Source organism: Pediculus humanus, genomic scaffold (assembly GCF_000006295.1).
Source record: "Pediculus humanus corporis 1103172108309 genomic scaffold, whole genome shotgun sequence".
Lineage (NCBI taxonomy): Eukaryota > Metazoa > Arthropoda > Insecta > Psocodea > Pediculidae > Pediculus > Pediculus humanus.
In genome coordinates this window covers 95,960-121,793 of record NW_002987878.1, presented here as the reverse complement: position 1 = coordinate 121,793, position 25,834 = coordinate 95,960, and the positions used below count along the sequence as shown (strand labels likewise).

Sequence of the window (25,834 nt, the reverse complement as noted above, 5' to 3'; positions counted from 1 at the left end):
GTCACCTGACTCCCATAAATAATTCCTTCTTTATTCTCCCCTCCGCTCCCCGCTCCCCGCTCCCACCCGAGAAAAATCGAAAAAAATCATTCGTTCGCCAGAAAATAACAAAAATTATTAATAATCGCGAACGTGAGTGATGAGAAAACAAATCGAACGATCGAAACAACAGCAACAGCATTAACAACAGCAAAATTTCTTTGTTAAAAAAAAAAAAAAAAAAAAAAAAAAAAAAAAAACCCAAAACAATTGGCAAAATTTTTATATAAAAGCCCTCCCCCTCCCTTCCCTCACCCTCTGCAAATTGCAAAAAAAAAAAAAACAAAAACAAAAAAAAAAACGAGAAAAAAAAGTCACGTGACAATCATACAGGTTTCGTCGTGTCGAAAGCAAGCAAAACAAACAAACAAACAAACAAACAAATCAACAACAAAAAAATTCCCGTCAAAATTTCATTTTCATTTTCTTTTTTCTTTTCTTTCTTTTTGTACGCATTTTGTTTTCACATGTTGAAACCTGTATTGTACGTCACGGAAATTAATTAATAATCAATTAATAATCAATCAATCAATCAATCATTTTCCATTAATTAAAATTTTTAAAAAATCCAACGGTCGAACCTAACAACAAGAGGATAACGATGATATTATTATTATTATTATTATAAAATTTAAAAAACTCGCCCGAATCATCAATCTTACCTTATGCAAAATGATAGGGAAAACGGGGGAAACGGGAGAAAGGGGGAGGGGGGAAAACAAACGGGAAACCTTTCAAGGTCAAAGAAGAGACAACGTAAAGAAAAGCTCATCTGATAAATTTCGTTATTAATGAGATCAACGACCTTCCTTTACACCTCTCCCCCCCTTCCCTCTCTTCCTCACCTCCCCCAACTTCTTCGGGTCATCAATACTTTCCCTTGAGGGGAAGAAAAGTGGGGGGGGGAAAGGCAAAAAACATTTTCCTTAAAGGGAAATAATTAACGAATTTCTCCGTTTCGAGTTGTGAGAACAAGTTTTGAAAAAAAGAAAGCTTGCCAGCCATGGCCACCACGAAGAGCAGGGAGAAGAGAAAAGAAGAGAAACTGGAAAAACAAAAAAAAGATTTATTTTTGTCAGACGGCGATGACGGTGGCGGTGGCAGTGGCGGCGGCAGGATTTAACGATGAGAAGAACAAATCAGCTGAGCGCATAAATATAAATAAATGAGAAAAAAAAAAAAATTAATTTCACTTTTAACGAAAAATCTTTGCTTGTTAAAGAGGGAACCACAATCGGGGAACCCCCCGGTGGGGGGCCTTTAATATATAAATAACGTAATTAACATGTGTCACGTGAGTCGAAAATGACGACGTAGTTTTTACTACTCACATTTTAAAATAAAAAACCCAATGCAAAAATAACGTTCCGAAAAAAATGCGTGGCTTCCAAAATGGCGGCTGCGTTTCTTTTTCTTTCTTTCTTTTTTTTTTTGTTTTTTGTTTCGTTTTCGTTTTATTTTTGTTATAAAAAAAAAAAAAAATTTGTTCAGTGCGCAAACCACACACCACCTACTCACGCCTGGCACTTTATCGCAAATCAAATTGCTCTGTTGTTGTTGTTGTTGTTGTCGTGATTTGGAGGTCATCGCAGATGTCGTCTGCTTTGTTGACACGTCTTTTCCTTTGCTTTTTTTCATTTTTCCACCGCTCAGTCTATTGTAAGCCTCGTCCAACATGGAGTATTTATTAATTAAATTTTGTATTTCTTTTCTCCTGACTTCTCTTTCCGTCGCGACCTTATCCGCGACGCTTTCTCCTCCTTCTCCTCCTCCTCCATCTTCGCACTTCTTTTCCTCCACGGATTTTCCCTCATCATCATCATCAAACTTGTCATCAATTTTTTTATCAATGTCAATTGAGCATATTTTCAAATAAGGCCTACTACTAGAAACGTTCAGAGATGATTTACTTCCGTCCGTCGTGCAAAGGGGTCCCGACTTTCGATAAGCCGGCATTAATTCGTCCTTGTAACTCCTGTGACGTCGAGATCTACACGACGACGATGATGATGATGATAATGATGGGTCTTCGCCGACACGGAACGGAGTTTTATCTCTGGGTGCTGCTGCTCCTGCCGCGACCCGGGGCGTCGCAACAAACGGATAAGCTTTTTCGCACAGCAAAACGCTTGCTGTCGTGCAACTTTTTGCCAATTCGTATTTCCTCTCCGTCGGGTATTGCACCCCCACCACTTTACTATTCACATCTTGTCTCTTTCTAACCATTTTATTTAAAACGTCAGAATATTTATCTTCTAATCTCATTCTCGTGCTTCCTAAAGAATTCAACAGAGTCGACGACGACGACGTCGTCGTCGTCGTCGTCGACTCTTCCTCTTCTTTCAATTTATTCCCAACCCTTTCCGGAGGACGAACCCGTTCGTCGTCTTTTTTAACATTTTTACTCTCTTTCGGATATATTTTACACGTTCGACTGAAATTCCCACAATTTTCCGTTTCCCTATTCACTTCTTCTATTCTCCGTTTGACAGACTCTTCGTTTATCCCACTTTTCAAATTTAAAAATTTTTCCGAATTGCTTTTGACGACTCCGTAAGAATTTTTCAAAACATCCGGCCAATCTCTCTTGGAATCTTTTCCCGCTTCCGTTTTGCCGTGTTCCTGCTCCTGATGCTGTTGCTGTTGCTGCTGTTTTTTGTCGAATTGTTTGGTTTGGTGATCGTAGGCGGAGTTATTAAATCTCGATCTCACATCCGAATATATATCGAAATAACTACGATTTTTCTGCGGATTATTCGATTCGACGACTTGCGAGGGACCCCTGACTCTCGTCGTCAATTTGTGCAATAAACTCGAGCAGGAATCAGTCAGATATTGTGCGATTGCGGTGTGAGTGCTCGAACGAGCGTACCTCCTCCTCGACGACGGAACATCCATTTCTCGATGTGTGAATTTCAAATAACTTTGTCAAAAATTATAATAAACAACGTAAAATATATGTGTGTGATACGTACGCACGCAGTTTTCCCAACAGGAAAAAACAAAAAAAAAAAATGATAATAATAATAATTATAATAATCGCACCAACACATCACTCGACTGCGACGACGACGTTTTTCAACTGACAAAAAAAAAAAAAAAAAAAAAAAAAAAAATCAGAGAAAAGCTGCTGCTGCTGCTGCTGCTACTACCAAGGCCAAAACATTTTCAGATATTGGCAAAATTTCCAACAGCAAACTAGGCCAATTTTTTTCTTTCTTTTTTCTTCTTCATTTTATTCTCATTTTCCATTCACGCAGGTAATAAAAACAAAAAAAAAAAAAAAAGTCACAACAACTCGCGACAATCCACCAACAATTTCATTCATTTTTTAAACCAATAATAATAATAACAAAAAATTCTACAGCGAAAAGAAGCGAAAAAACCAGAGAAAAATCTGGCTCGGCTAAGCTTTCGTAAAATTATTAATGTTAACCGACGTCCGTTAGACTGACGAAATAACGACCAATAATAATATCACCTTCTCCCGCTGTTGATTTTAAAAACTAAAAATAAATATTATCAACAAGAAATGAGCTGTCGTCTTGTTAAATCTCTTTTTTTTTCTTTCAGCTTTTTTTTTTTAATTTATTCTTTCGTTTTTAAAGAAAAATCAAAATGGCGAACGGTTTCCCCCCCTCCACCGTCCCTCCCCGCCATTTTCTTTTCCCCTTACCGGAATTTTTTTTTTTTCAATTTCGTACAATTCAACAAATTCTGAAGGTGAGCCAAAGAGCGAAAATTAAAAAAACAACAGCAGCAGAGGGAAAAATTCAAACGTGAAAATCGGGAATATTAAAAATAACCCAAAAAAAATTTTTTTTCTCTCTCTCTCTCTCTCTCTCTTCGAAGGAAAACAGTCGAACAACAGCAGAATGAAAATTTTGTTTTTTTTTTGTTTTTCGTATTATTTTACCCAAGAGAGAGAGAGAAGAAGAAAGGAAGAAAGAAAGAAAGAAAGAATTTATTAAATCTCATCCGCAACAGAAAAAATCAGATTCGGATAAACAACAACAAACGGGGTCACGACCCACAAACATAAAAATAAAATCATTTCAACAACGTTTTGTCGCTACAATAATAATAATAATAATAATGACGAAAAACAAAACAAAAAAAATGTATTCAAAACTCGAATCAACCGCACGCACGCACGCGCGCACACCCACACCCACACCCACACCAGCTCAACACGAACCTTTCCGCGATCCCTCCCCCTATCCCCCACCACTTCCCCCACGGGATTGATCTGGAACGCAGAAAGGAAAACCTTCTTCCTCTCCGACTCGACTTCTACGTCACATTATTATTATTATTAAATCGAAAGAGCAATGTTTTTTTTTAAATTATAATTTAACCTTCACTTCTTCGACCCCCCCTCCTCCTCCTCCTCCTCCTCCATCCTTCATTCCTCTTCCTTCCCTCCATCTTTCATTCCTCTCACATGCAGTGTAGCAGTGGGGTCGTCGTGGAAAGCGAAAATTATTCATTCATTAATCATTTCTAATAGAAAAAGTGTTGTTGTTGCCGTTGTTGTTGTTACTCCGAAATATTAATTTAAATATGACTCATATTCCCGCCGTTTTTTTAAAAATTGTTCTCCATTTACGAATTCTTGCTACTATCTATAGCCACGTCGACGTACGTCGTTAAAACAAAAAATAAACTTGCGTCAATTTATATATATATATATATATATATATATCCATACACACAAAAATTTTCTTAGACTTTTTATTTTATTTTGTTATATTTTTTGGCAACAAATAATTGCGTTACGATTTACAAAAACAAACAAACGAAAATCGTCCATTTTTTTTTCTTTTTATCCAGACATTATCCCCATCGCACACACACACACACACACACCGACAACAGGCAATCTATTTAAAGTCATCTTTCGGTTTTGAATCATCAATCAAAAAAAGAAACAAAGTACGTAGTCTGTCTGCTGCTAAAGGAGATGCTTTTCTTCCATTTTTTTTCGTTATGCAATCCGATTCCTACTTGGCGACATTGACCCAAATATTCCCTCCGGTGATTTTTCTCAACCTGACGACAGGTTTTCGTCCAGACATCATCCTTCGAATCTCACAACCAAATGAGGCTTAAAAAAACAAAGTTTTAAGCACGTATGCACGCACGCATTCATACGTACAAAACGCAAAACGTATTTAAAGTTCTCAAGTGCGCCAAATATTTATTTTTATAAATAGAATTTTATAAAAAAAATTTTCCACCAACGACTTTTTCTCTCTCTCTCTCTCTCATTAAAAAAGTTTTTCTTCTATTCATCGTATAAATAAATAAAAGCAAGAAAAACAACAACAACAACAGCGACGACGACGACGACGTATTGGCGGTTTGTTTCTCCTAAATTAATGTTTACAAAAAAATTTTTTTCCCCCTTTGCAATGTAATTTAAAGGGGGGAGGGGAGAAGAGGGGAGGAAAAAAGTTCGAAAATGCATTTTTCAAACGCAAAATGAATCCGTATGAAATCAGAGGAAATGAAGCTTTAAACCTGACAGCAACTCCGCCATATTTTTTTTTCAACCGACTCATACGAGAGAGAGAGGGGGGGGAATTTATCCGATGAGCTTTTCGTATTTAAAAAGGACGGGGGTGGGGGAGTTTTCTTTTCCTCAGGTTTTTCTTCTTGGTTCTTCTCCCTTTCGATTTTCCGATTAAAAAAAATCTTACCTCGAACGTATGATTCTGATTCCAAGCCAAATCAGATTTAGGTGCGTCGACCACGGGCCACCATTCGGAGGGTAAATACGTCATGAGCGGTTTGGGTAAATTATTTTTTTCCTCTCCCAATTCCCGATCGGGAAAATAAGGCACTCCGAGGAGGATTTCAGGTTTTACGGGATGACTTTCGACCGGGCAGAATTTTTCCTCGGATTTGGACGTTTTCTTATTGTGATTTTCGTACAGGGATTCGAGTCTTTCCAATTTGACACCACCGTTCGATATTTTATTGTCGTAAAACGATTCCATTCTTTCGAGTTTTCCCTTTTCCTTAGGGGGGGCGGCAGCGGCGGCGGTGGCGGTGGCGACGACGACGGGTCTCTTCGAATACGGTTCCCGTTCGAATTCCAGGTACTCGGCGAACGGGTCAGGCTCTGATTTCACGTTGAAATCGTAATAAGATTCTATTCCTGAATTTTTACGAGTATCACAAAAAATTGTTTTCGTTTCCTCTCCTCCGGGGAATTTCATCCCGTCCTTCGACGTGTTCGCATGAGGAGGATCCGACCTGCACATCCTTCCAATTTCTTTTTTAGGTCCTTTACTCCTCTGCTTGAGAAGCATATCGTCGTGTAATTGATTTAATACGTCGCAGTACGATTGATCCAATCTGTAAACTTTTTGTTTGTTTTTTTCATCATCCGTCGATGACGATTTGGCTTGTTTCATTTTTCTTTTTCCACCCTCTTTATCACCTCCTCCTCCCTTTCCTTTACTTTTCATCCATGAATAATTTCCCTTGTGTTCGGATGAGAATATTTTTTTAACGGATTGACTACAGGAAACGTCTTCGTTGTCGCCATCTTCATCTTCTTCTCCTCCTCCTCCTTCGTTTTCATATTCTATGTCATTTTTCAACGGCATAAAAGACGAATCCTTTTTTTGCTTTACGCAACATCCGAAATTCTTCATTCTTTCCCTGGACGTGACGGGAGTGAAGGGAACGCTCGATAACGGGATTTTAAAATCATCCCGACTATCGTGAAGTCTGTCGAAATTCGCGGGTAGATTTTTAAAAGAATTGTCTGGAGTTATTTCTTCGGGTGATAAAGCGGTATAAGAAAACGGCTTTGAGGGACTCACGACGACACAAGGTTTACCCTTTGGATTTTTCTTGCAATATTCCAAGAGATCGACGAGGCGAGAAGAAGGTTTTTTTAACTTGGAAAGGTCATAAGATGATTCCGATGACTTCCCACTTGAATTGACATCTTTCATTGGCACAGAATCAAAATTAAGCAAATTTTTCAAGCTCGAAGATTTTTCTTTGATATCACTTGATGATGGGTTAATTACGTTCAAATTTTTATTACTCGAATCGCTTTCCTCCATTTTATAATTCTCCGCCGCCGCATTTGCGTTTTTTTCCCATTTTCCAACGTTTTCATCATCATCATCCGCGACGACATCGGGGATTTCGACGGAAAATTTCCCAATTAAATTTTTGTCCGGAGAAATGTACGCTTTCGATACGTAGAAATTTCCACCCTCGTCATTTTTAAAAAATGGACATTTGTACCTGTTGTAAAATTCTTCCAGTGAATTTTTACGATTTTCCGTGTCCGTGCTCAAGCTGTCCAAGGATGATTTCCGATGGTGCGAAAACAAATTGGAAGACCCTTTGCTCCTCTTTGACCCTGTTTCCCTCACGGTTCCGTATAGATTTTCCGGAGTCGAAATTGACAGAGCGTTCGAATAACACAGCGGCTTCCTAGTTTGATTCATTAGTTGATCGTGTTTTCGATCCGTCATCACGGAATTGTTTCCCAAAGAGTTTTTCATTTTCGGCGTGTTTATAATGTCTTTGAGGGGAGAGGGTTCGACGACAGGAGGGGGATAAGATTGCAACATTTTCTTGACTTCGTTTACTTTATCGTTGATTTCATCCGCGTTGACCGTATCCTTGAGTTGTAAAAATTCCGGCGACTTTGTATACTTTTTCAATACGTGTTCCGTTTCCTGCTCCCGTTCTTCTTCTTCTTCTTCATCCGCATCGAATATTTCCTTACATTCCGTCCCGTCGTCTCCGCTTGCACCGATCGGACGAAAAGAATGCAATTGAAGGTACGGATAGGGTTCTAGGGAATTCCCCGTCGGTTTCTTCGGAAACAATTGAATTCTGACGGTGCTGCTTTGAATTTTCTCTGGATTTTTTCCCTCGTCGAATTGAACGGAATAACGTTCCTCCGAATCATCGTTTCCTCTCATCGGTGAAGAATGAAGAGACTCCGATGGTTTATTATTCGAACTCGTGCTTTTACGAGAAGAAGAAGAATGAGGAGGAGGTAGGAGAAAATACGAGTCTTGTTTCGGATGTTGGATTTTTTGATCCGGGATGAGATGATGATCACACGATATGTCGGACAGGGATGACGTTGAATTTTTTAAACGAACGTGCGACGTGTACATGATGAGATTTTCAGGTTCTTTCACCGGGGATTCATTTAACGGAGTCAAAAAAATCCCCTCGTCTTCCGCGCTCTTCGGTGGACTATTTAACGGCGTGTGATAACTTCCACAAACTTCGCAATTTTCACTAGAGTCCGACGACGACGACGACGACGACGACAACAACACGGATTTCTCACGTGAAAAATCTATTTCATCCATATCAAAAAAAAAAAAACCAAACGATCATTCATCGTCAATTGAACTATTGAGAAGAAGAAGAAACAAAAAAATAAAAATCCATGGTTTCGCGGCGTATACGTAAATCACTCGACACAAAACTTTTCGATAAAAAAAAATTATTAATTTTTACATAATACAATTTTTTTTTTTACACGAATATAAAACTTAACCGTGTAACCATTGTCCAACTTTCGATCGACAATAAAGAAAAAAAAAAAAAAATAACGAAAAAAAAAAAAAAAATTAAAAATAAAGAAAAAAAAAAAAAAAAAAAAATTCAAGTTTATAAAAATTAGATTTGAGATGAACTCAAGCCAAAAACTGTGACGACGATGCTTCAACAAAAATAGCCAATGTTAGATCCCACAAATAGCTCCACAATCGTGTATGTTATCAAAATGCGTTTGAAAAAAAAAAAAAAAAATTTCATAGGGTCATTCGGATAAATAAATGTTTAACAATTTTTCATAAAATCAACAACAACAACAACAACAGCAGCAGCAACAGCAGCAACAACAGCATCCCTACTTTTTTTTTGTGCTTTTTTCTTTCTTGAACATACGCGCCAAAATGATTATTTTCTTTATTAACCTCCCCTCTCAGGTCATTAACACACACCTTGCCTTTTCAAAAGTTCTTTGTTTTCCCTCTCTCTTTTCTCTGCCTCCCCCCCCTCTCTCTAAATTATTTTACATATGCCTTTATTTACGTAATACAATATTTTTTTCACTACGCTTTAATTTTCATCCTATTAAACGTAAAGAGATTGATTTCAATACAAAAAATCGATTTTCATTCAACGTGAGAATACGACAGACTTTTTCCTTTCCCTTTTTTCCTTTTTTCTTTTTTTAATGCACAATTTTTGAACTTTAGCCGCAAACGATATAAAACAAATCGATCGATCAATCAATCAATCAATCAATCGATCGATTTTGTTGTTGTTGTTTTATCAATTTATCCTCTATACAAAAATATTCCTTTTTTTTTTTAAAAAAAATGCTTTTTAACTAACATTTTCCTCGTTGAAAATATTCGTTTTCACGTAATAATAATAATAATAATAATAAGTCTACGATAAACAACCAAAGGGTTCAAAGTTCAATTCGATTTTCATACACAAGAGATCAAACCACAATTTAAAAAGCAAAAATTTCGCACGTTGCAATAAATTTTTTATATATAACTTTTAAAATGAAACAATTCATAAATTATAATCCGCCCCCCATTCCCATTCCCATCCCCAATTCCCCCACCCCCACCACCCCTATAATAAATGCTTCGTGATTTACGTAATCCATAAATATTTATAAAGATATATTTTTTTCACAATTCGTTTAAATATCGGAGGGAGGGGAGGGGGGAGGAGCAATAAATTAAAAGATAATCTCGTTTTTTTATAACTATAACCCCCTATTAACTAACCACCTCCCCAAAAAAATTTAAACCGGGGGATATATTTTAAATTTAAACCGAAAATTTTAAATACAACAAACTTTTCTGCAATTTTCAAGCTTAGCTTATGATAATATAAAATTTTTTTTTTTAACCCTGACGTTTCATCAAAAAGGTAATTTTTACTTCCTTACAAATACCCCCCCTTTTTCTTTTTATTGTTCCCCCTCCCCCCCCGATTGGATCGTCGAAATCAAAATCGATTCATTATCAAAATTAATATTGAAACCTCTCGACGCATTTTCATCGTGGCGCCCCCCCCCCAAAAAACCGACAAATTTAAAACTTATTTAACAACAACAAGAAACAAAATGGCAGCAAGTTTTATACCTAATCCTTTTCGAACGTGTATATATATATATATATATGTGTGTAATTAATAAATGCGTATTAAAAAATGCTAATTGATTCTTCAATACTATTTTCAAAAGAAGACTAAAAAGCATTTTTTAATTACGAAGGAACAAAACAAAACAAAACAAAAAAAAAATGAAAAAGAAAATGAAAGAAAAAGAAAAAAATTTTTTTTTTTTTTTTTTTTTTTTTTTTCGGTCAAAACATTTACGCTTATTAAAAAAAAAAAAAAAAAAAAAAAAAAAAAAAGAATTTAAAATAAAAAAATAAAAAAAATGTTGATGATGATAATAATAAATAATAATAATAATAAAAAAAATCGAAAAATGGACTCACGTCTCTTGATGTGTACGATCGTCTACCACCATCCTCTTGTTCACGTCCCTTGTTCGCGTCCCTTTCATCCCTATCCCTTTCCCTTTTCCGATCCCGGTCCCGGTGCCTGTGAGACGTGTGAGTGGAATGATGTCTTTTGTAACGATCCCGGTTCCTTTTGTTTGAATTAGGCGAACGCCTGTGACTTCTCTTGTACCTTCTTTCGGCACTTGTGTTCCTTTCGTGTTGTCTCGAACGTTGATTTCGTTCATTACTTTTCGTCGAAACCGGAAACAGAAAAAATTCAATTTGATTTTTTTCCCAACAAACAAACAAACAAACAAACAAACAAATATAACTTTTGTGAAGAAAAAGCAGCAAAAAAAAAAAAAAATTAATTAATAAAGTCAACAACAACAACAATAACAATATAACCAATTTCATCATTAAAAATTTGATAGAAAAATAATAATAATAATAATAATAATAATAATAATAATAATAATAATACTGAGAGAAAGTGGAGTTAAACGAGATTTAACAAGTTTTGATAGTATTATCATTATTAATTTTTCTTTTTCTTCTCCTTCTCCTCCTCCTCCTCCTCCTCCTTCTTCTTCTACTTAAAAACAAAATAAAATCAAGTAAAAACAAAATTAATATTATTATTATTATTATTCAAGGTCAACGATCTACACACAATGTAAAAAAAAAAAAACGGTTAAAGCCGTAAATAAGTAAATAAATAAATAAATAAATAAATTGAGCATTCATCGGATTGTTTAACACAAATATCACTCCAAGCCGAGACCAAAATAAAATAAATTAAAATTAAATTACAATTAAATTAAAATTAAATTAAAATTAAAATTAATTAAAAACCAGGTTATAACCAGAAACCAGCCAGCAGACCTTTCGGGATTTACAGTCAAATTCAACAAAGAAAATTTTAGTGTGAAAGGCATCGAATAATAATCACAAACTGAAAAATATATTATTATAGAATTTTTTTTTTTTTTTTTTTCCTTACAATTTTCTGCTTGTTTGATAACCTTACGACATTTTTATTTATTTTTTTTTTTTTTATATATAGAGATTTATATTAAATCGTGTCGCACAATCATCGAACGTCATGTTTTTTGTCATAAGCGGTTAAAAATCAAACCCAAATGATATTACTCACTCAATAATTAACTTACTCAATATAAATAAAACAAACTGATACGGGCATTAATAAAATTTTAAAAAAAAAACAATACAAAAAAAAAAAAATTTTAATAATCAATAAAAATTGTTATTACGAATGAATTGATGAGAGAGAAAGAGAGAGAGAGAGAGAGATAAACACATTCTCACTTCGACATTTATTAAATTTAACTAAAGAATTCATTAAAAAATTACAATCTCAATCCATGTGATACCCCTTCTTCTTCTTTTTATAACTACTGCTACTACCACCACTACTACCAAAACCTGAGTTGTGTATAAAAGTTATGCCGCCATCTTGATTTGATTCTTTCGATTATAAGCCAAAAAAGTTTCAAAATGAGTGATTCGATATTTCATGACTGATAATTTACAATATTGTATAAAGCAAAAGATGAAAAGCAGTTAAATTTTTGAGTTCGAAATGTGTTATCAAATTTTAACATGGGAGTTTAATTATCCCTACAAAATATTTACAGATATGGTGTTTAAAAAAAAAACACAATTTGAATGAATTCGATTATGCTCAACTTAATGTTAAAAATAAATAGAATATAAATATTATTTCGTCTGCTAGAGTCAAAGCGAATGTGTGTGTGTTTACATGATAAAAGAAATAAATTTGTATCGAGTGTGCCACAACATGCCATATTTAGGTCAGATGATTTAAAACCTATATGAAAAGGTCCCACTTGATAAAATTTAAAAATGTACCTGTATGAACTGTGATTGTAAGACACATTGGAATCCAATTTTCTCTTTTTATCTCTTTCATATGAATATGATCTTGATCGAGACCTAGTATAGTCTCTGTGATCTCTACCCCTTGAAGATTCAGATCTAGATCTAGTTCTAGATCTATTTCGTCTTTTATTACGCGGCATCTGAAAACAGTAAGAAACGAATGAGGTACAACAACAACAACAACAAAAATACAGGAAGACAATATACATTGACTCGTAATAATAATAATAATATTAATCTAACCTACTTATTAAAAACTGGTTATCATTTAAAATGTAATTGATTAATAATCGAATAGACACAATTATTTAATAATAAATATTGATTAATGTTGGTAATAACACGCACCCTAATGCGTATTCTAAATTAAAGTTAATTACGACAAATTTTTCAAAAAATATCCATATGGCCCAAAAAGAAAAATTATAATAGCTCTTCGTACGTACGAGTTTCAAGTCTTGCATTTACGATCAATCTTAAACGTGATTTTACAACAAACACTCAATTAAAATTATGAAAAAAAAACTAAATGAGAACTTATTGATGATGAAATTAAACATATGTGTACATGTATATTTATTTAAAATTGAAAACCGATCATCTATAGAAATGCAAGTGGTGGTCGTGACAAAATTTCGTGGGAACGCCATTTTTGTTACCATTTCACGTAAACCCAATAAATTAATAATCGAGTTTTAATGTACAAAATTACTAAAAAAATACAACTTACTTTGATCCTTTTAAAACTTTTAAACTTGGACGTAACGAAATTAATAATAGGAATCAAATAATTTTCATAAACGAAACCTTGAACAAAATCACTACCTACAAGCGTCGTCAAGGACATCAGAATCGATTTCAAAACAAAATGGCGGTCGTAAATTCAAAATGATATTTTTAACCATTAACAAACATCGTTTATTACGATCGAATTAATTAAACGCGATTTTCATTTTGTAAAATAAATTTATATAAACATTTTAATAACGTGTTGACGATTTTTACGTCTTTTTTTTTTAAATATCGAATATTGGTTGTGTTATGGAATTAAGACACGACATTGACTAGAGTAGTAAGTAATAATACATTTCCGGTTAAAATGTGTGCGACTGCATCTTTCCTTAACGCACCACAAAAAAAAAAAAAAAAAAATTTAAATTTAATTATAAAAATTCCTTACGCGTCACTCATAATCCTATTAATATATTAATTAATAAACGATAATTAATAAATAAATCGAAAAAATAATTTACCTAAGTGAAAAAAGAAAAAATTAATTTTGCCTAATGTGATTTTTAACTGTTGTCAATAATTTTCTTTCAATTTCTAAATAAAAATTAATTAAATACCCCCTCCCCCCCAAAAAAAAAAAAAAAAATAAAAATTTCACCTTGAAAAAGACAATGAAAAAAATTCACTTCTTAGCAAAAATTCAACAAAGAAGACGATCCAAGCAAAAAATATGATGCATGCAGCACTCTTATACAAAGACTTAATATAAATAAATATACGTGTATCAAATTCCTACCAGATTTTTCCTATGTCCCATAGTTTTAGATTTTGTCAATGAAAGTGCAGTTTTAAATTGTTTATTTTTTTTTTTCAAAGCTTTCAATTGTTTTATGTTACTCTCACTTCCACCGATTATTCCTCCTGTATTAATGGCTCTTGTGATCCATAATGAACCCGGTTTGAAATGTTCCTCAGGTTTTTGTGTATCCTTTTTTGTTTTTTTAACAAGAATTTCCTACAACAAACAACAACAAAAAATTAATTAATTGCTTTAACCCTCTCACAACAACAACAACCAAAACATTTCATTCTTACAACTACAATATAAAGTAAATAATCAATTTTTCATATGGACCCCCTTCTTCCTCCCCCCCCCAATTAAAAATTATTAACAACAGCAAAAAAAATTACAAATTATTCAATGTTATTTTAAAGTATGTAACTTTCTAAAAGTCTTTTATTAATTTTTTTTCCCCCCCCCCCAAAATTTGAATTTTTAAATTAAATATTATTTTAACAAACAAAAAGTTAAATATTTATTTGTTTGTTTGTTTGTTTGTTTGCTTAAAAAACTACAAACTCTTATAATTTTTTTTTTTTTTTTTTATTGACATTTTACAAATGTCAGCATAAAAATTTATTATTAAATATTTTTAAACATTTTGTTAACGTCGTGAGTATTCCATTACGCTTTCTTTTCTTTTCTTTTATTATAAATTTGAAAGAATAATAATAATAATAATAATAATAATGATAATAATAATAATAATAATAATAATAATAATAATGTCTCATTTAAAATAAAAAAAAAAAAAAATGAGAACAATGGTCATGGCTTTTAATTTTTTTTTTTAAAATTATTTTAAAAATATTTAATAATATTATTATTATTATTATTAATCGATTAATTTCGATATAATCGATATTTATTAATCGATCGATAAATAATTAATAATTTAAAAAATTATTCACGTTAAATTAAAACGAATAATTTAACGATTAATGTGTATTTATTGCATACGAAAAAGAAAGGAAAACAAAGATGGCCGCCATAATTATATATGAAAGAACCTCTTTCACGCATAACGACAGCATTAAATAATAATAAAACGATTATTAATTATCGATCGATATATCGAAACGTATCGATATTCATTGATTAACGTTTTTATAAAAAAATCATTCGAATATGTATATATAGACATCGAAACGTGCGGAATGATTGATTGATACATATATGTTATTACCTCGTAAGCGAATTTCAAGTCGTCCATTTTGAATTTACCACAAAATTAACGGATTTTTCCAGCAACAGCAAAAAAACTAATAAATTCTTCGTAAAAAATTTTTCTTTCATGTATTCCTTCCTAAAACAAAAAACAATAAGAAATATAATATTTTTCATGTAAATATCAATTTTCTCCTTTTTTTTAAATTTAACGGTTAAAATAATCGATATTCGTTATATAAAAAAAACAATGTAATAATAATAATAATAATAATAAATATGTATATATTATTCAAATCGTTTCGTTTTCTAATAATAATAATAATATTTTATCGTTTTTTTTTTTACTCTAATAATGATAATAATAATCGTTATAAATTATATTATTATTATTATTTGTTTGTCATTTTATATCATTAACAAAGTTATTATTATGACTTTACGTTTAATAATAATAATAATCATAGATCCAAATATATACAATTTTCATACATAAATAAATAAATAAATAAATAATAATGATAATAATAATGATATTAATTAATTAATTATACTGATAATTTTTATGAATAACAAAATATTAAAAAAAAAAAAAGAAAATTTTTTTAAATGAGAATAATAATAATAATAATAATAATAATAATAAATAAATAAACGAAATGAAAATCAATAAATTTCGGTATCCTAGCAACGACGTGACAAGTGGCGCCTAAAGCGCAGGCTTTTAGAAACAACAATTTGCGTTCTGCTTCTTTTCCCAGTCGCATGCCTCCTCTTTTTTTTTTTTTTTTTGTCTCAACGACTTCGTCGTCGTTTCGTTTTCTGTTATTTTTTATTTTATTATTATTATTATTATTATTTTCGTTAACCTTTTTTTCTCTCTCTCTCTCTTTCTCACACACACACGGACACGCACGCATACTATAATTTCGTAAGTTTAACAAAGAGAGAAGAGAGAAAAAAAAAAAAAAATTCGTTTTACTTTGCCGGGAGAAAGTCGTCGTTTTTCTTCCGAATATTAATGATGATGATGACGAAGTTGATCGTATTCGCCGCGACCACCGCGCTGCCGTCGTCGTTGTCGTCATCGTCATCATCGTTGTTGTTGTCGTCGCGTCGTACGCGTTCATGAAACATTCGCGATAAATAAACGCGCGCGAACGATGATGATAATAATAATAATAATTAATATTCGTTCGTTATTTTAAATTAAAATAATAATAATAATAATAATATAAACGCGCGTTTATATATATTTATTATATAAATAATGTACTCGTGTATTTATTAAACACGCGTAATCGTTTCGTGCGTTTTTTTTAGTTTTAAATAAAAACGCGCGCCAGCGCCGTGTATGCGTTTTTTTTTTTGTTGTTGTGAAATTTAAGTGTGTGTCGTCATCATCGTCGTCGTCGTCGTCGTACGTAATAGACGAAATCTCATAGAAGAAAAAAAAACACGCGGACACAGTGCGGCGTCTGAGAGATAGAGAGAGAGAGAGAGAGAGAGAGAGAGAAAAGGATATTAACACGCACTCACTCACTCGCTCACTCACGCACACACACACACACGCGCGCGCTCGCGCTCTCTCCGCGCACATGTTTATATATATATTTTTTTTTTTCCCCGTTGTTAATGTGAAAAATAATAAAAATAAAAATTTTTTTTACATGTGATAATAACAATAACAATAACAATAATAATAATAATAATAATAATAATAATAATTTAAAGTTTTTTTTTTCGCGTCGTTTTTTTTTTTTTTTTTAGTGATTTACCAGGGAAAATTTTTTTTTTTTTTTTTTTTTTTTTAATATCAAAAGTGTGGTTTTTATCTTTCTTCAACCTCCGCTCTACTTCCCCTCCGCCCCTCACTCACTCACTCATTCATTCATTCAATCCTCTATTCCCTACACAATCAATCATTCAATCATTCATTCGTTCATTCATTCATTCTCTCTCTCTCTTTTTACGAATAATTAATATAAATATACGTTCGAGAATTTATACAGAAATCGGTGCGTGTCATTTGTGCGTGAATTCATCAGTATTATTATTATTATTATTATTATTACTATTATTAAATGAATTTATAACAATTTCAATAATAAAATGATAATGAGTAGTTTGACCAAAGACATGACAAATCAAACGATTAATTTAGCCGAATCTTTCATACAGAACAGTAATAATAATAATAATAATAATAATAATAATAATAATAATAATAATAACAATAGCAGTACCGGTGGTAGTAGTAGTAGTAGTAGTAGTAATAATAGCGATACGCCGGATCAAAATCCCAGGTCAGTTCAATTTATTTTATTTTATTTCATTTTATTTTGCGTGTGCGTGCGTGCGTGTGCGTGCGTGTGCGTGTACGAGTGCGTGAGAGTATTTATAACGATTTTTAATTATATAATTTCGGCCATTATTTTTTGTTTTTGTTATTATTTTATCATAACCTCATATCGTAAAAAAAAAAAAAAAAAATGTTTTTGTTATTATTATTATTATTATGTGATTTAATGTAATAATAATAATAATAATAATAATAATAAAAAGCTCGTGCGAATGTGCGTGCGTGTGTGCCGGTAGAAAGAAAAAAAGAAAAATTTAAAATTAGGTTACGTAAAATATCGATTCGTTGTTATTTTCCTGACCCTCTCCCCTCTCCCCCCTTTGACCTCCCCTCACTTCCTCACTTCCCCCCGCGGTTATTTATATATTACATGAGTGTGCGTGTGCGTGTAAATTATATATAAATATCTGGCGAGTGGAATAATAATAATAATAATAATAATAATAATAATAATAATAATAATAATAATAAAAACCGGTATCGACACGTTTGTAACAGAATAATTCAAAAACGAATTATATATATATATTTTGCATAATTTTCTTTTCTTTTCCTTTTTTCCTTTTTAAATAATTTTTACGATTGCAATTTCGTCACGTATTATTATTATTATTATTATCATTCACACACGTGTGAAAGAAAAGAAAAGAAAATTGTAGAAAATTAAATTAATTATTAATTTTTGCATTTGTAATGAATAACCGAGAAGAAAACGTTTTTCCAACGAAAAAATAATAATAATAATAATAATGACAAGGAAGGGTAAGAAATGAGAGAGGGGAAGGGTGAAGGGGGGGGGAAGGGAGGGAAAAAATTAATAATTAAAATGTCGAAAAAGGGAATAAAGAAAAAAAAAAAAAAGAAAAAATGGCGAATAAGACGAAAAGAGACCGCATGCAATTGAAATAAGTCAAAGTACAAGGCAAAGCCATTAAAAATTTTGCCATTCGTAAGTACGGACGGACGGACGAACGATCGGACGGTCGTGTGCGTTTCTTTTTTTTTTTTAAGGAAACGCGCGTATTTGAAAGAGAGAGATAGAAAGATAGAGAAAGAAAGAGATAGAAAGATAGAGAAAGAGAGAGAGAGAGAGAGAGAGAGAGAGAGTGTGTGAGAGTGAGAAAAAAAAAAGAAACGCACACGACAAAACGTTTTAATATACGCGTAAACGTCGTATTAATAATCGTTGTTAATCGATTATTATTATTGTTACGAGAATAAGGAATTATCGCGTGGAGACAAAAAAAATATATCGAATCGAATCGAATCGAAAAAAAAAAAAAATGGAGTCTTTAATAATTAACGACGATGATGCGTACGTGTATTAATATTATTATTATTATTTTAATTTTTTTTTTTTTTTTTACGGGATTTTTAATCGGTTACGATTACGTTTTACAACCCTTTTTCTCCCCCCCACACACACACACACACCCCCGCCTAAAAGCACACGCACGAACATAACCGACCGTTATTCCTTTACCCGTTTTGATAATAATGATAATAAATCTGTTGTTTTTTTGTTTTTTCCAGTTCGGTCGAATTGAACGAAAGGAGTAACGTCGCTCACAATAATAAAGTTCCTACGAAAAACCTATCTTCTATCTTTTCGACGGGTCAAATAAAACCGGGTAACTATCAGGGAACTTCGAAACTCTTAGAAATCCACGATGTGCCCAAATATTTGCAATTTAATCCCTACATACAAACGGGATACAGGAAAATGCTGTCGACGAAAGCATCCATTAAAAGTTTGTTTTATTTTCACAACGAGACCATCAACATACTTTCGCACGGTGAGTGAAATTGTCGTTGTTTTTAAAATTTTTTTCGGGGCCCTTTTCTGTTTTCCCCCCCCCCTTCCCCTCCCCTCAACTTCTCTCCCCCAGTGATTTAGTCCTCGGTCGATTTTTCGCGAATGGGGGGGGGGGGGAAAAAAACCTACGTCGTCGTCGTCATCGTCGTCATTATTTAAACTTAACGGTTGCGTGTGGAATAATATTAATATTAATAATAATAATAATAATAATAATAATAATAATCATGCGAGAAACGAACGTTTTTCGAATCGAAAAATTTAAAAATAATAACGGAAAAAATTTCCGTTAGAATCGGAAAATCGTCTTCTTTTTTTTTTTTTACGAACGAACGTTTCTCTCTCTCTCTCTCTCTCTCTCTCTGATAAGAATCATATTTGGGTTATGAATTATTATTATTATTATTATTCTTCGATTATTCCTACGACAAACTTATTATTATTATTAGTTTCTCTCTCTCTCTCTCTCTCTCTCTTTTTCTCAAAGAAAATTGTTTTTCGACACGCCATTATTCGATTTATTAGTTTGCCGGATAAGGTAGATTATTGGAAAGTTAATAACCTTAACGAAAATGATAATGATGATAATAATAATAATAATAATGATAATAATAAAAACCCGTGCGATTATTATTATTATTATCGAAATCGCCGAACGCGTCGACAATTAATAATAAAAATGAGCGAAAAAAAATGAAAAAAAAAAAAAAAAAAAAATTAAAATTTAATTTTTTTTTTTTTTTTTTAACGGCTTTTTTATGTGACGTAATTAAAATGTTGATAATTATAATTAATGATCGATCGATCGATTGATCGGGTATCACGGGAGGGAGATAGGGGAAGGGGGAGAAAGGGTGATGGGAAAATTATTATTATTATTATTTTTTGTAATTAATACCGAGTAACGTAAAGTTAAAATTTCATTTTTTAAAAATTTGGAGGGCTTACGAAAAAAAAAAAGAAGAAAAGATTTTAATTCGATTAAAGTAGTAGTGGTAGTGATTAATTATTTGTTCAATGATTCCCGATCACTGCGGTAGTCATAAAAAAAACTTTTAAACTCGTTTTTTTTTTTCTTCTCTCTCTACTTTTACGACAGCCTTTACAAAAAAAAAAAGGAAAAACTTTTAAAAAAAAGGAAAAAGGTTAAAATATAAAAGGTTAGTTTTTTTTTTCTTCCTAAATCGAAATCACCGCAACCTTTTGAAATACACAATATCAATTTTTATAAATTTAAATTTAAATCGAATAAACGACGACGATGACGACAAGATGGCCGCCGCGGAATCGGAAATTTGTCATTCTTAAATATTTTATTTAAGGGTTTAAAAAGGTTTTTTCTTTTTTTTTCTTTTTATCATTCACCACTATATTATTATTATTATTATTACATTTATTGTCATCACGAAAGGAAAAAAAAAACACGAAAAGACACGAAAAAAACCGAATTCCCCCCTCCTTCCCCCTTGTATAATTTTTATGTGCGAAAAGAAACGATTTTAATAATTTAATTCTTTTGGCACGTGAACGAGATGTATTAAACATTAAAAAAAACTTTTCCCTATTTTCATCCCTCTTCCCTACCTCTACCTTCTACCCACCCTCGTTTTCCTTTTTCTCACTTTCGAAAAAAAAAAAAAAAGAAAAGGGGGTAAAAGGTCAAAGGTCAAAGGGTGGCGGCGGTGGCGGTGAAGGGAACGGAAAATAAAGAGAATCGAAAAAAATAAAAATAAAAGTAATTGAATAAAACGATAGAAAGAAAGGAAGGGGGAGGGGAGGAGGGGATGGGAAAACAAAATGGACACACGCAAGCGGAAAAAGAAGAAGAAAAAGAAGAAGACGTTGTCGTAAACATATTGAGAGAGAGAGAGAAAGAGAAAGAGAGAGAAAAACAATTTTCTTTACAACTAATATTCTCATCCATCCATTCACTTCAACAACACGAGAGAAACACAAAAATTATTATTATTATTATTATTATTTTTAATTTCTTACTTTTTCCTTTCCTTTCCCATTTTCCTTTTCCGTTCGCGACGAGTAAGTAGAAAAAATTAAGTATTTTCCACCGGAAACTACGACGACGACGATGATGATGATGATGATGAAAACAAAAAAATCTTCTTTCTCCATCTCCGTCTCTCTCTCTCTCTTTCTCTTTCTCCAGAAGATGAAGAACAAGTAGAAGAAAAACGAAATGAAAATCTTTTTCCTTTCTTTTCATTATTATTATTATTATTATTATGGAAATAAAAACTTTTCCGGAGAAGAACGCCTGTAAAAAACAAAAAAAGAAACGTTAATAATAATAATAATAATAATAATAATAATAATAATAATAATAATGAAAAAGATTTCGTATTCCGGTCGTTGAAAAAATAATATACACGATACAAAATCATTCGAAACCTTCCCCCCCCTTCCCCCGATATTTTTGACAGAAATAATGATGACGTCACGTAATTTTTTTTTTTTTTTGCTTTGTTTTCCTTCTGCTTTCGCATCGACCTTTGAATTATTAAAAATAGGATGGGAAGGAAAGGGGAAGGGGGAAGAGGAAGGAAGGAGAGAAGGGGAAGGAAAAAGAAAGTTTTTTTCCCCGATCGTGAAGAAAATTTTAAAAAGAGAAATGCGAAACGTTTCAACGGAAAAGGAGGGAACGAACGAACGAACGAACGAACGAACAAACAAACAAACCAACAACACGCCGGAAAATTTCATTTACGTAACAAAAAAAAAAGAATAACAGAGAGAGAAAGAGAGAGCGAGAGCGAGAGAGAGAGAGAGAGAGATAGAAATTTTTCGTTCGGAAATATATTTAAACGAATGTAAAAATATTGTCGTTGTTTAAAAAACAAACGAGATAAACGTTTTTTTTTTTTTTTTTTTTTTTTTTATCACATACTGGAAAGATCCGACAAATCAAGTCAAAAATAAAACCGGAAACGTGACGTTTTAAAACGAAATTGATTGTTTTTCATTTCCTCCCCCCCATAAAAAAAATCCTTTCGTTTCGTTTAAAAATAATAATGATGATGATGATGATGATGATGAATAAGGTGGAAAATGGTGGACATTTTTTTTTTTTTTCGTCACGCATCCTGTCCTGGAATAAAACGGGAATCATCGAAAAAAAAAAATATATATATATATATATATATAAATTAATTTTCCTTTTTAACGAGAAGGAGGAGGGGAAGGAAAAGGAGTAGGATGCTTAACCCTTTTTCATTCACCCTTTCCTCCCCGGAGGTAATAATAATAATAATAATAATCGTTTACGTCGTCGATTAAATTTTAAAATTGCGATAAATCGAAATCGATATTTGATTTGATTGATTCGATTTTTTTTAAACGTAATAAAACGAAAAATGAAAAGTTAAATTAATTAAAAAAAATAAAAAAAGGGAGGGAGGGGGTAGGTGTGGGAGGGGAGAAGGAAAAAGGAGAGAGGAATGAGTATGTTTAGGTTAAAAGTTAATAATGGAGTTGGAGAAAAAAAAAATGGAAATTTTTTTATTTAAAAATAAAAAAAAAAAAATAAATGGCGTCAAATCACGGAATGATAAATAAATTTAGATTTATAAAAAAAAAGAGAGAGAGAGAGAGAGAATATAATTTAATTTGCATTTTTGGAATCGGAAAAGATTTTTGGAATGCAAAATGCAAAAAAAAAAAAAAGAGAGAGAGAGAGAGAGGGGAGCGGGGAGAAGCAGCAAGAGAGAAAGGGAAAGGAAAGAGAAAAAATGAAAAGAAAGAGAGAGTGAGAGAGAGAAGGAAAGAGAAAGGATTAGAAAGAGAAAGAGAGAGGGGGGGAAAGAAATAAAGAAAAAATACCAAGATAGAGAGAAAAAAAGAAGGAAAGAGAAAGAGAGAGAGAAGAAAGAAGAAAAGAGAAAAGATTAGAAAGAGAAAGAGAGAGAGAGACGTATTAATTAGTCACCAAAAACGGTTTTTTTTTTTTTGGACTTAACTCCCTTATAAAATTTTCGTTCCAGTTCCTTTTTTTTGGAATTTACATTTTGAAGATTTACGTTTCCAGCAAAAAGAAAGATAAGAAATTAAAACATTCGTTTCCCGTTTTTTTTTTTTTTTTTCTCCAGGATTTCCGATAGTTTACATATTATGGACGGTGCCATCATTGATACCATGGGATAAAATAAATTCAACATTCCTACCGATTTGTCACATCGTAGGAAGCGTGACGCCTTGGGTCGGAAGTTTCCTGTACCATTTATTCATGAATCACACTCGAGGAGAAAAACTTTACAGGAGGTTGTTGCAAGTGGACATGATAGGAATATGGGTGACACAAAGTTTCGGTGAGTGAGTGATTGATTGATTGATTGATTGAAAAAAAACTTTTCTAGCACTCACATACCTGTACGACGATGACGACAACTCCATAAAAAGAATTTTTTTTTCCTTTTCAGGGGCTTTGCCCATGGTCTGCACGACTTCATTTTGCTTTCCCTGGATCATCAAATGGTTTGTAATATTGTCTTATTGCCTTATGTCGGTGTGGGGACTTCATAAGGTTCGTATATATCGCACAAGTACTACTCGTGATAATAATAATAAATTTTCTTCCCTTCCAATCCTTTTCTTTGTCTTTCCAGGCTGTGACTGCTTGGTCTCCATGGGATAGGCGTATGTGTTTCGCATTGCCTTTTATAACTAGGCTCGGATTGACGTTATTGAGAGCCACCGGAATCGGCGGTGGAGATTCCTCCGTTTTAGGAAGCGTTTTCTTACAAGTAAGTAAAACATCCAAAGAAGACGACGATGATGATGATGATGGCGACGACGTTAATAAAATTTTCTCGAACGGTCGGTCGCCAACGAACGTCTGGATCGACTAAAAGTAAATAATAAACAAAATGGCGAGAATAAAAAAATCAATAAATAAAATATTCGATGAAAGAAAAACGTTGGAAAAACTTACTTTTTGAAAAAAAAAAAAAATCCCCGCGAAAATTATCGATTGGCATTGATTCCGCGACGGTTATTTATTTTTATGTTAATTATAGATAATAATAATAATAATTTTTTTAATTATCGATAACGACGTCGTCGTTTTAATTTTCTCCTTTACGATTTCAAATCCGATGAATGAAATAATAATAATAATAAAATTTTCTTCTTTTATTGACGTCACGCGACAAAGTACGTTCACGGATTGACATGTTTATAAAGAAAAAAACGTTTATTTCCGGTTCGTTGGAAATTTTTCATTCGTTCGTGAAATTATTTTCTCATCGTCGTCATCATTGCCTACAAAATATATAATTGATGAGTTATATAATGGAGGATGATAGATCGATCAATCGATCGATTAATCGATCTGTCAATCGATAATCGCCATTCTCCTCACCTTTTTTTTATGTTTTAGGATTTTGTATCGCTCGTGGGTGGTATAATCGGTGCCATAAACATACCGGAAAGATGGTTTCCAGGACAATTCGATTATTGTTTCAATTCTCACAACATAATGCACGTTTTGGTCGTTCTCGCCGTTTATTACATGCATCACGCGACGGTTGCCGATTTAAAATGGATGGCAACGGTTGATTGCGGCGGCGGAGGTGGCGCCGGTGGCGGTGGTCAATCTGGAAAACACGTCCGATGATTCAAATTCAAATTAATCCTTATTATTATTATTATTAATACAAATGATAATGATAATAATAATAATTCAAAATCAAAAATGATAATAATGATAATGATAACAACAAAAAAAAATTATTGATGATGATGATGATGATGACTACTTACAATTTTTTTTTTTTTTTGTTTTTCGCTTTTCTTTTTTCTTTTTTCTTTTTTTTTTATATATACATACATATATACATATAAATAAAATTTAAAAAAATAAAAATTCTCACGGTTATTAATAAAAAAAAAAAAATAATAAAAAATTTTATAGAGACGATGATGCATTTAGTTCCCAAACTTCGAATTTGGTGAAGGGGGAGAAAGAAGGGGGTGGGGGTCAAGTAATAACAATAATAATAATTATTATCGTTATTACAAACAAGAGCAGCTCAATTTGCTAGTATACGTAGGGTAGCGTAATAATAATAATAATACATTTCTAAGCCTTTACGAAAACACAAAAAACTTATTACGTAATAATTATATTATTATTATTATTATTATTATTATTATTATTATTATTATTATTTTAAGCGATTTTTGAATGATGACTTTTCATTGAGAAAAAAAAGATTTTGTAGGTAATATTATAAGGCTGTGATAATAAATTAAATCGTGTAATGAATTTGAAATGGACGAAAAAATTCGATGTTGATTAATAAATGAACGGGGGGAACGGGGGGAGGGGGTAGGTAATGTAAATTTTGAAATTTTTACCATGTGGGAGGGGATGGGGGCGGGGGAGGAAAGGGGAAGGGAGGGGGTGG

At 32.4% G+C, this 25,834-nt stretch overlaps 4 protein-coding genes across 4 annotated transcripts; 1 reads left to right on the top strand and 3 right to left on the bottom strand.

Moving 5' to 3' along the window:
* Window positions 1–979: 979 nt before the first annotated feature.
* Window positions 980–2,937, bottom strand: Phum_PHUM580210 (uncharacterized protein; the record flags this gene model as incomplete). Its single annotated transcript, XM_002432255.1, has 2 exons — window positions 980–1,084; window positions 1,558–2,937. The coding sequence occupies 2 exons, from the start codon at window positions 2,935–2,937 to the stop codon at window positions 980–982; spliced, it is 1,485 nt and encodes a 494-aa protein (XP_002432300.1).
* A 1,985-nt stretch (window positions 2,938–4,922) lies between these two features.
* On the bottom strand, window positions 4,923–8,402 carry Phum_PHUM580200 (uncharacterized protein; the record flags this gene model as incomplete). Its single annotated transcript, XM_002432254.1, has 2 exons — window positions 4,923–5,042; window positions 5,742–8,402. The coding sequence occupies 2 exons, from the start codon at window positions 8,400–8,402 to the stop codon at window positions 4,923–4,925; spliced, it is 2,781 nt and encodes a 926-aa protein (XP_002432299.1).
* A 5,368-nt stretch (window positions 8,403–13,770) lies between these two features.
* Phum_PHUM580190 (uncharacterized protein) lies at window positions 13,771–15,283 on the bottom strand (the record flags this gene model as incomplete). The annotated part of the gene is made up of 4 exons (XM_002432253.1): window positions 13,771–13,813; window positions 13,888–13,976; window positions 14,026–14,244; window positions 15,257–15,283. 4 exons carry the CDS (start codon window positions 15,281–15,283, stop codon window positions 13,771–13,773), a joined length of 378 nt encoding a protein of 125 aa, XP_002432298.1.
* Window positions 15,284–18,882: 3,599 nt separating this feature from the next.
* Window positions 18,883–25,041, top strand: Phum_PHUM580180 (uncharacterized protein; the record flags this gene model as incomplete). The annotated part of the gene is made up of 6 exons (XM_002432252.1): window positions 18,883–18,914; window positions 19,133–19,395; window positions 23,516–23,734; window positions 23,846–23,949; window positions 24,032–24,169; window positions 24,805–25,041. The coding sequence occupies 6 exons, from the start codon at window positions 18,883–18,885 to the stop codon at window positions 25,039–25,041; spliced, it is 993 nt and encodes a 330-aa protein (XP_002432297.1).
* Between the last annotated feature and the right edge of the window lie 793 nt (window positions 25,042–25,834).